Source organism: Carcharodon carcharias, chromosome 13 (assembly GCF_017639515.1).
Source record: "Carcharodon carcharias isolate sCarCar2 chromosome 13, sCarCar2.pri, whole genome shotgun sequence".
Classification (NCBI taxonomy): Eukaryota; Metazoa; Chordata; class Chondrichthyes; order Lamniformes; family Lamnidae; genus Carcharodon; species Carcharodon carcharias.
The window spans coordinates 15,270,564-15,281,917 of record NC_054479.1 but is presented as its reverse complement, the minus strand read 5'-3'; the positions used below and the strand labels follow the sequence as shown (position 1 = coordinate 15,281,917).

General features: G+C 42.4%; 1 protein-coding gene across 3 annotated transcripts in view; it reads left to right on the top strand.

Moving 5' to 3' along the window:
• Positions 1 to 306: 306 nt before the first annotated feature.
• Positions 307 to 11,354, top strand: part of asphd2 (aspartate beta-hydroxylase domain containing 2) — a 36,149-nt gene continuing 25,101 nt past the window's right edge. The window contains exons 1-3 of one of the 3 annotated variants that reach the window (XM_041201892.1): positions 362 to 394; positions 7,969 to 8,030; positions 8,637 to 9,770. In XM_041201892.1, coding sequence (XP_041057826.1) covers positions 8,885 to 9,770 — 886 coding nt within the window. In that variant the 5' untranslated portion in view covers positions 362 to 394; positions 7,969 to 8,030; positions 8,637 to 8,884. Of the gene's footprint in view, positions 395 to 7,968; positions 8,094 to 8,636; positions 9,771 to 11,354 lie in introns of all 3 variants that reach the window. The other 2 variants (XM_041201889.1, XM_041201890.1) reach the window with 2 other exon arrangements.

The window sequence follows — 11,354 nt, the reverse complement described above, 5'->3', positions numbered from 1 at the left end:
GCCCCCGCCCCCCCCCCCCCCCCCCCCTCGCCAAAAACAACACCACAACGCGCTTGCGCAGGTGAAGGCGCCGCCGGGAGTTGTAGTCTTGGCCACCACCGCCGCTCCGGTTTACAGCCTCAGCAGGCGGAGAGGGCGGTCGGGGGAATCTTAACGGGTCGCGAAGTGTCATGGTCACGTCCGGAGCTGGGGATGGGATGGGATGGGAAGGGAAGGGAAGGGAGAGCTCGAGGTAAAGCGGAGACAGGACGGAGGGGAAGTTGCGATGAGAGGCGGCGCGAGGATGGGGGGGGCGTGGCGGGCGGCGCGGTGACGTCACCCCGACTGTCTGGCTGGCTGGCTGGCTGGAGGAAGCTGCAGATTAATGAATCTGCTCGGTGGCAGCATCATTCAGGTGGGCACTGACTCTCTGCAATGGCTAGGGAAGGTGGGCATGTAAATGCAATCATCAGCTTTGTTTGGTATCATGCTGAGGCATTGGCACAATTGCATTTGCAGCCAGGCAGCGACTGAGCTTTCACGTGTGTGTGTATGTGTGTATATATATATGTATATATATATACATACATATAAATCCCACTGTATATATTTCTCTCTCCTACCCTTCCCAGCCACTGCTGCTGGGTTTATGTCACGTTAATGCAGGGTCAAGAAGAGACTGCAAGCTCAGGCCTGTCACTGTATCACTCTGATCGGTCACCTCACCTGCAAAAAAAGGGGAGGGGGAGGTTGATGAGCAATAGATGTCGTTTGGTACTTTAAACTCTGTGATGTGTCTATATATGTATATATAAAATGTGTGTGTCACAGGTGGTTTTTCTGTCAGCGCTGTGGTTGTGCAGCAGATTAGACTGCAAATGCGAGACTTGGTACTGGTGCAGGTGCAATGCACATGCAATGCTGATAGCAGACGAGCTGTATCACGATCCGTGGTGCTGGCTTGCCATCTGAATAAGTGGTCATCTAATAGCTGGGGGGTGGAATTAGATGCTAGCGACTTGATTATTTCAAATTAATAAATGGTTTTGCAAAAGGGTTTGGTTCAACCGTAGTCACTGATGCGTTTTGCTGTACCACTACGGAGAGGTTTCAAGATGTCAATAATAAACATTAGCGTGATGATGATTTGCCGTTAGCACATTTAAAAATCTACCTGTACTAGCTCGTGTTTACAAAAGATGCACGCTCTGGCTTTCAGACTGATTTCTTGAAAATTGGGCTGGTAATTGGAGGAAAATTGCTGGGGGTTCCTGCTCCTGATTTTTATGTAATGATCTACGAAGAACATTGATCTTGGCTGTAATGTAAATGCTTGCCCCCATCCCCACCCACTGCCCATATTCCAATAATCTGCCAATATTTGTTGGTTAGGCTTCTAGATGAAGAATGGGCCTCAAGAGCAAGGTCCCAAAGGACTATCAGTGCCTGTAAAAGCATACATAGTATGAATCATTGCCTTTGCGGGGGAAGGAAGGGAATGGGACAAAATTGGTGCAAGAATCTATCAGAGTTGTATAGTATATTTTAAACTCGATAACTGTTTCAGTGGAGTTTGGTTCTAATCTGCCTAGAATGAGTTGAATGTATTTTCACTCTTCATGGCTTGGTGGAAATGGATCCTCCCAGCAATTGCATGCAAAATTGCCAGCCTTGATTGGAGGGATGTAAGATTAGCTGCTATGGGAAATTAAAACATCACACTGGTGATTGTTTGAGAGCTTTCATGTAGATCTAACCAACACTGTATCTAACTTTGTGCACTAGATGCATGTAGTAGGTCAAAAGAGAGAAGAGCATTACTTTTATGTTACTTTGCTGTCACTTTAATTGAAGATTGTGGGTGCAAGTCCTACCCCAAGACTTGAGCACTAAATCCAGGCTGACATTCCATTTCACTGTTGAGAGAGTGCAGCACTGTTGAAAGTGCCATTTTGGACGAGACGTTAAACGGAAACCCCTTCTGCCTTCTCCAGTGAACCTATACGATCTCAAAACACTGTTTCAAAGAGCAGGGGAGTTTTCCCCCGGGGTGTCCTGTTCAATATTTATCCCTCAATCAACATCACAGAAACAGATTAGCTGGTCATTATCACATGGCTGTTTGTGGGAGCTTGCTGTCCACAAATTGACTGCTGCTTTCCTTTCATTACAACAATGACTGCACTTTGAAAGTTTGAAAGTATTTCATTGGCTGTAAAGTGCTTTGGGACATCCTGTGGTCATGAAAGGTGCTATGTAAATACAAATCTTTCATTTCTCTCCCTCCTGAAGGCATTGTTGTGGTCCATTTTTATGGTTGTCAGTTACCTCTGGCATCTAGCCATGCTTCATGTGCGAGTATTTATGGAGAATGTCACCAAGCTTTACTTAACCATCACAGCTGAGCCCAATCCTGTCCTCGTCTGCCTTTTTCCCTTGCATTTTCAGTTGGAATTACTGGACCCTGGCTGTTTTTTCCCCTTTCTTAATCCAGCACTACTCTACCAGTTATACCCCAACACTGTCCCAGTATAGACCAGTTAATACTGCATCCACTGAGGAGTAAAGCTGGAATGTTCCTGATGTGTAGGGTCCACATGTGATCATCAAAGCTGGAAAAAAGTAGGAAAGAAGAGATAAGTTAGAAAGTAAAAGTCATGCGCTACCAGAAAAGATTCACAAGAATGGTTCCAGGGATGAGGAACTTAATTTATGAAGATAGATTAGAGAAATTGAGACTGTTTTCCTTGGAGAAGAGAAGGCTGAGAGGAGATTTGATAGAGGTATTCAAAATCATGAGGTGCCTGGACAGAGTAGATAGGGAGAAACCATTTCCACTCATGAAAGGATCGAGAACGAGAAGGCACAGGTTTAAAGTAATTGGCAGAAGAAGCAAAAGCATTATGAGAAAACTTTTTCACACAGCGATTGGTTAAAGTCTGGAATGCACTGCCCGATAGTGTGGTTGAGGTAGGTTCAATGAAGCATTCAAAAGGGAATTCGACTGTTATCCGAAAAGGAAGAATTTGCAGTTTTACAGAGAAGGTGGTGGATTGCTTATTTGGATAGCCACTGCAGACATGATCAAATGTCTCCTTCTCAACTGTAACAGTTCTGAGATTCCATGAAGTTTGAGATTGGAAAAACTATGCACTGTAGCAGGATGTGCTAAAGACACTTGAGAGGAATTCATAGTTTTGAACCTCAGGGAAACAATGACTTAAGAATTGGAGACAAGTGCACCATCAGCCCTTAACCGAACACAATTGGAAATGTGTTTTTTGTTCTGTTTTCACTCCTTCATTTCCCAGCATTTATTAAAATAACAAGAGTGACCAAGTCTGAACTTCCCTATTGGCTTTATTTTCTTCTTTTCTATTTTACTTTTTGGGTTAGAGCTGAGCCTTTGCCTCCCCATTACTAACCAAGTTGCCAACTGTGGCTCGGTGGGTGGTATTCTTGTCTTTCAGTCAGATGATTGCAGGGCCAAGTCCCACTCCAGAGACTCAAGTACAAAATTTAAGCTGACACTCCAGTACAGTGCTAAGGGAGTGCTGCATTGTTAGAAGCGCTGCCTTTCAGATTAGATGTTAAATCGACATTAAATGAGATGTAAATGATCCCATGACACTATTTTGAAGAACAGGAGCATTCTTGCCGGTGTCCTGGCCAATAGTTTTTCCTCAACTATTGGTCATTATCTCACTGCTGTTTATTGTGCATTGTTCAAATTGTAAAGAGATTTGAGCTGTCCTAAGGTCATGAAAGATACCGTTTAAATGCTAGTCTCTTTATTTCATGATTGAGACCTTGCCACGTGGGGAGTTGTGTGTGCAATCTTTCACAAAGCTAATGTGCTAATGATCCTTTCTTGAAACAACATTTTCCATTGTTCTCTGTAATTCTCTTGATTTACAGCAGCAATCCTGACGCAGAATTATGATTCTGAGGCTCAAGTAAACAGCCCATCTGTAGTGGATTATGTAATCCTGTTTACTGAATCTGCACTTAAAGCCTATTCTACTTGAAATCTAATTTTAAAATCTCCATTACAAAAGAGTATTACTTTTGCAAATAGTACAAAATGTATGTATGTTTGATCATCAACAGGGATGCTCATAATTTGGAGGCTTAATCAAAATATGTTTGTATTCTCAGCATCTGAACCCCTGATGCTCTGTGGCCTTCACTCTAGCCTTCTCTGATCTTGTATGAGCAGTTATTGACCAGTCAGCGTTCTGTGTCTTGCAGAGTTTAAAGCTGAAGAATCTTTTGTTTTTTTGACCTTCACAGGCTGTGCACTGCTCACATAGCTACAAGATGCTGCATGACAAATCCAAACAGCACAACCTCCACATCCAATAGTAGTGTGACAATTTTAATTTATGTCTTTTTCACGCAAGCAGACAGTGTCTTCTAAGTGTTAGATAGTGTGTTAAGAGGGCTTTCATGGTATTTGAGTTTTATTAGCAATTATCAAAACACTATCTTTTGAAGAGCGGAAGTAAGATGAGTGCTCTGCTCATTTATTGTGGAAGTCCAATGTCCAATTCAGTCTTGGGAATCAAGTTCCCAAATTGGCCTTTTCTGATATCTGTGCATTAACAATTTGTTGTCAGGTCGTCTCCACTGCTGGTCTGTGTGCTTGTTATGTGTGTCTGTGTTGTGTCAAAAACCGAAAACACTGGAACTATTAGCGGGTCAGTCAGTATCTGTGGAGAGAACAGATGAGTTAATGTCTTAGGTGACAGGAGCAGATGAAATTTCAGATAATCAGTTTTTTAAAAAATAGCAAAAGGAAGAGGGAGTGAGTGACATGTACAACCCGTGCACACAAATACACATACAAATGTGAGTTTTGTATATTTTTTTAAAAGTCATTTTCAGTCATTTGAAATGAGGTTACTCAAAGGCGGTGAATTGACCGCGTGGTTTAAGAGTTGTTTTGTGATAAATCCACTCTCAGCTATATTAATCAAACTCTGCCACATTACCACTCTTAAATGTATCTAGGAATTTTTTTTGAAGCAAATTTTTTTTTAAGTTACGGTTTAAGACACTGCCCAATTGTGCTAGCTTATGGCAGGTTTTCAGTTTGGCGCTATGCAAATGGATTTCAGCAGAAACTTGAGGCCTGGGGCATGGAGAGAGACACTTTTCAAAACAGGTGCAATTTTGGGCACAAATTGTGCCAGAATTGCCAATTGTGCCCAAACCAGAACCTCTGGCCCTATGATTTGAAATCCAGTCAGAGATTAAATTTGATGGTGATCTGCATAACTCCGTACAACACTTCCTTCTGCATTTACTCATTAAATTACTCTTTTCTATATAGCCTTAACCTTTCTTCTTTACTAAGTAGGATAGGTTGCTCAGCTTGGCACTAAGGTTATTCAAGAAAGCATCTGCTTTGATCGGCAGCCACTGTCAAGTTAGCTTGTTTCAGCTAGAGGGAGAGGGGTGGAAGTGGGATGATGGTAATCAGCAATTGCCCTCAGGAGTCCTGGGCCAAGAAGGTGCAAGTTAACTAGCATTCTCTCTACTGATTGATTCCACTGTCCCCTGTTGGAAGCGCCCTTGTTTGCTTGACTCTAATATTAATAACAATTTGCATTTATTTATTATAAAACCTGTGTCATAAAATATCCCAAAGCACTTCACAAGAGCGTTATCAGAAAAATTTGACACAGCCAGATAAAGAGATATTAGGACTAGGTGACCACGATTTGGACAAAGGAGTAGTTTTTAAGGAGGTTTTTAAAGGGAGGAGAGAGAGAAAGATAGAGAGGTTTCGAGAGGGAATTCCAAAGGTTATGGCGCAGGCAGTTCAAGGCACAGCCACCAATGGCGGAGCAAAGAAAGTCATGGCTACTCCAAAATTCACTTCCTGGACTAACATATATGAGTTAAATGGCCATGGGGTCCTCCCAGTTGGGCTCTGTAACTTCAGCAGAAAACCAGAGAATGGTCATTTTCTCTGGAGTTTTCTTGAATTTTTCACCAAAGTTAAAGTGAATTGTTGGGAGAACCCTGCTTACAAAGTCAGCCTACAAATAGTGGCCATTGATTTCAGTCACAATAGTCAATGCCTGTACTGCCGTTGACCCGTTGAATGTTCTAACATTTTCTGTTTTTGACAGAGTGCGTCTGATGCTTAGTTAATACATTCACAAGTAGAAAGGAGAAAATTGTCAATGTAAATCAATACAGTCAAACTGATCCTTGTTTACCCAAACCAAACAACAGCCAATTATGAATAGTATGTGGAGATACTTAGTCAAATAGGGACTTTTATAATATAGACTTTGGTCTTTTGATAAACATGTCACTCTAGTGAGCTTCCTTTTTCAAATCTTGTTTCAATGCTGGTCCCCCTATGAGATGGCAGGAAATGGGAAATGCATGTTTATGCTGGCCACGATGCCTTGAATAGCTTCCCTGCATGAGCAGTGCGTCTTGTTGTCACCACTGAGGTGCTGTGCCGCCAAGCACTGCAAGCTTGCCAGCCTGTTTAAGCCCCCACATTCCAGTACAAATTCTGGTATACTACAATAGAGAACCAAACAGCATAGAAGGTGACCATTGTGGGCCTATTGTGCCTGTGCCGGCCCACTGACAGATCTATTAATTACTCTTTCCCTGTGGTTGTACATTTTTAATTAGGGATCTAATTCCTTTTTGAAAGTTACCATTGAACCTGCTTCTGCCTCCCTTTCAGGCAGTGCATTCCACCCTTTCAGGCATTCCAGGTCATCATAACTCGATGAGTAATGAAAATTCTCCTGGGGTTTTCTGACAGTTATTTTAAATCTGTGTGCTCTGGTTCCTGCAAGTGAAAACAGTTTCTCCTCATGTACTCATAATTTTGAACACCTCTATTAAATCTCACCTTAATCTTTTCTGTTCTAAGGAAAACAATTCTCTAGTCTGTCTGGATAACTGAAACTGTATGGCAGCAGTGTACGTGGGGGAGGCCGATGGCTGTGTGGTAGGAACCGGCAACCAAAGAGCAATAAGAGCACCGTAATGCATTGGTGCTTAACTGTATCATTTAGTTAGTGAGGTGACCTCTTAATGGGAATGTCTGTAAAACTGCATCCCTGGTACAGTAAACCAGTAGTTTTGCAAACATTCCGACTTGCATGTGCAATGTTACCCACATTTCCAAATTTAAATAGGACAGGGCATGTTGGGGTGTGAAAGGGCATCTTCTCCCATCTCTTCATGCCCTTTTGGGGTGTTCAGAGGGCCGGCACAGGCACACCATTTTTACATAAAATCTGCAGTACAGAGAGAGGGCTTGTCAGTGTTTGTACTCATTTGAGCCTCCTCCAGTCCAGTTGTCACTTCCCACCTTGCCCAATCCTCTCTAATCCCTTACCCCTCATGTATTCGTCAAGCTTCTCCTTGAGTGCATCAGTGCTATCTGCATCATTTACTACATTTGGCAGTGGGTTATAAATCCTCACCATTCTGTGTAAAGAAACTCCTCCTGCAAGATTCACTGCAAATACTTAACAAGGCTCCTTAGGCAGCACCTTCCAAACCTACAACCACTACCATCTCGAAGGACAAGGACAGTAGACACATGGGAACACTACCACCTGGAAGTTCCCCTCCAAGCCACGCACCATCTTGATTTGGAAATATATCGCTGTTCCTTCGCTGTCACTGGGTCAAAGTCCTGGAACTCCCTCCCTAACAGCACCGTGGGTGTACCTACACCACAGGGACTGCAGTTGTTCAAGAAGGCAGCTCACCGCCACCTTCTTAAGGACAATTAGGGATGGGCAATAAACACTGGCCTAGCCAGCGAAGCCCATGTCCCATAAATTAATTTTTAAAAGTTGACTTGTTAATGGCTATCTTGCACTTGTGCCCTCTTGTTCTGGACTCTTACACATTTGGTATCAGTTTCTTTAAATCCAACCTAATACCTTAATTTTAAAAACCTATTGTCATGTGTCCACTTTGTCTTCTGTCTTTCAGAGAAAAGAATCACAGCCTTCTGGATCTTTCCTGATTATTATCCCACTGGTGTTATGCCTTGTGTATGTAACTACATGTCTGCGTGTGCTGTTGAAATGGCGCTTACACAGGCATATATCTGAAAAGTAACTTTTTAAAAATTGAGTCCATTGCTTGTAGCTACTTATGATTCACAGAGCTCATCCTTAGACTAATAGTCTTTCAAACTGTTCTCTTATGTATAATGGGGATAATTTAAGTTGACAGTTTTTAGCTGGATTTTCAGAACACTGACTGCATCTGTTAATTGTTGACCTGCCTACTAGTTTAGCCAGCTCTGCTTCCTCCCTAATTCTTTATCTTCAAGGTTTTATAGAGTGTTGAATTGTTATAAAGTGCTGCTTCACAATTAGATTTTTATTTTGTTGGAATGTTGTGTAATTTATTGCTCGGTTCTCCATTTTTAAAAATTATTCTTGCCTTTATCAGAAGTGCACAATCAGAATTATTGCTCGGTTCTCCATTTTTAAAAATTATTCTTGCCTTTATCAGAAGTGCACAATCAGAAGGTTGACTTAAAACACTGTTAAAATATTTTTTAACATGTATGTAATATTCTTTTAAATCCAGTTTATTATGGAACTAATTGTGTTGTACGTATGTGTCTGTCTCTATGCTCTTATTTGTAGGAACCTGGAGCTTTTAGTGATGCTGATTTATAACCAGATGCTCTATAAAACAACAATCTAAATCGAGGCTCCACTGGTTTCTCTTCTATGCAGCAGGAAGATCGTGGTAATGTGTATGTTCTGTGAGACGTACAGACAGACTAAATGTTTCCTGGCTGCTGACAGGGTGCTCGGGAGCCAAAATGCCATCCTTGCCTGTCGATTTGGCCGCGGCTGCTATTTTCCATTAAGAAAATTACTAACACTGCATGGTGTGGGTGCCTGTGCGAAAGCCGAGGACTGACTGCGTTGCATTGTTACATCGATCTAACCGGAACCTTGGAAACATGTTCATAGAGTGGTTCACAGACTGGGACCTGACACTGGACCAAATGAATGGCTTGGTTCTGGCGAGCCTACAGGCACTGAGAGAGTGCGACGTAACCGCAGTGACCACATTTGCCTGCATCCTGGCACTTTTTGTGTGGTACTGTTACCACGTAGGTAGTGAGCAGCCTCGGAGCTACGCACCAGTGAATGCCATGATGCAGAGCACTGATGTAAATGGTTTGCAAAACGGTTACATGTACTGCCAGTCTGCCGATTGCGTGAGGTGCACCCATAATGAGGGACGCAATCAGAAACTTTATCACAATCTGCAGGAGTATGCCAAGCACTACTCGTGGTCAGGAATGGGACGGATCCATAAAGGCATTCGGGAACAGAGCCGGTATTTGAACAACAGGCCATCCATTCAGAAACCGGAAGTTTTCTTCCTGCCTGACTTGCCGACAACTCCTTATTTTGCACGTGATGCCCAGAAGCATGATGTAGAGCTGCTGGAACGGAACTACCAAGCCATCCTGGCCGAGTTTGAAATGATCTTCAAGGTGTTCTCAAACTGCAGCCTTCCGCAGGGCTGGAAGGTTAACAGCACCCCCAGAGGCGACTGGTTCACCTTCTATCTGGTTAACCAGGGCATCTGCATTCCCAGTAATTGCAGAAGGTGCCCCCGGACGTACCGGTTGCTAGGCAGTCTTCGCACTTTCATCAGTAACAATGTCTTTGGGAATGCCTGTTTCTCCGTAATGAGCCCAGAAACACACATTACTGAACACTATGGCCCCACAAATGTTCGGATCCGCTGCCATTTAGGTTCGTGAGTATTCCTTAACTTTTTACTGGCCATAATAAGGTGTGCTCTGTGTGTGCCATGAAGGTATTGCTTGGTGTGTCTTATAGTGTCTTTAAATGCTTTTTTTTGCAGTTAAGCAGGCACTCATGGACCTTGTATGGGATTTCATGACAATGATCCAGTCTTAGACTCAGATAGCAAGTTGCACTAGGCAGCCATTGTTTGAGTAATGTATTACAAGCTCCTAGACTCCCAACATTAGATTGCACTATTGCTTTTTTTTCCTCTAATTTTTTTAAACATTTGTTTTCAGGTGAGCAAGTGTAGGTATTTTGTCATTTCAGGCATCAACTCCCTTCCAGGTGTCTATTCCTCCTGACCCCAACCTCCATAACAGAATTTTATGTAGAAATTGCCACACAGAAACAGGGTGTTTGGCCTGACCAGCCCATGAAAGTGTTTTCTTCCATAAAAGTAGTAATCCTAATCCCATATTCACACCTAGTTCCCATTATCCCTTTACCCATTTTCTTCAACAACCTTTCTAACCTATTCTTAAACATTTCTACCTGGTAAATGCACTCTGCGGCCTCATAAATCTCTTTGTAGTTAAGAAAAGAAAGCATTTTCCGGATGCTCTTGCTTATTTTGATCTTATATCCATGTCCCTCAACCACTGGAAGTACTCTGTTCCAACCTACTCTTTTGCAGAATGAGGGAAAGAGGGATAAAGGGCTATGGAAACAGGCAGATAATCATGATTACGATTGTTTGCTTGTATAGAGTTTGGACATCAAAACAGACTGGATGGGATAAAATGTCCTGTTTCTGTGTTGTAACATCTATGTGTTTCTGTGTAAATACCTTCATGAAGAGCATTCTCTGCTCCCTGCTATTTGCCATTTTCTAATCACATTCCCTGCCCAGGTGAGATTATCAGTTAGTATTTAAAGTGTCATTAGTTTACCAAATTTTTACCAATATTTTTGCTTATAATTTCTATGCTGCAGCCACATAGTGGTGTTTCCACAAAGCGACTTGGCAGAGATTTGGAACTTGTGGGGGTAAGCAAGGTTATAATGAAAAAAATCTGCAATTCTATGATGCCTTGTCACACCACAGCACCCTAAGCACTTTGTCAATACTGTGTTTATGTGGGCTCCTTATGTAGCTCACTGCTTCTGAGAAGTACATTGGGGCATTTATTTATGTTAAAAGTGCTATATAAATATAAGCTGTTATTGGAAATGAGGATTGTGACTATTTTGCATGAATGATGCTCCAATGACATAAATGAACAGCTCATTTTTTTGGTGGCATTAGTTGAGTGGGGAATGTTGGCTGGGAGAATTCCCGTTTTATTCTCCTGTGTTAGCCATGGCTCAGTTGGTAGCATTCTCTCCTGAATCAAGCCCACTCAAAAATCGAAACTAACGTTTCTGAGCGGTACCAAGGGAACACTGTGCTGTTGGAGGACACATTAAACCAGCCAACCCTTTCCATGATTGATCCCATGACAGGATTTCAAAAAAGACCAGAGACGATCTGTCCTAGTGCCCTGGCCAATATTTATCATTCAATCAACATCACTAACAGTTTAAAAC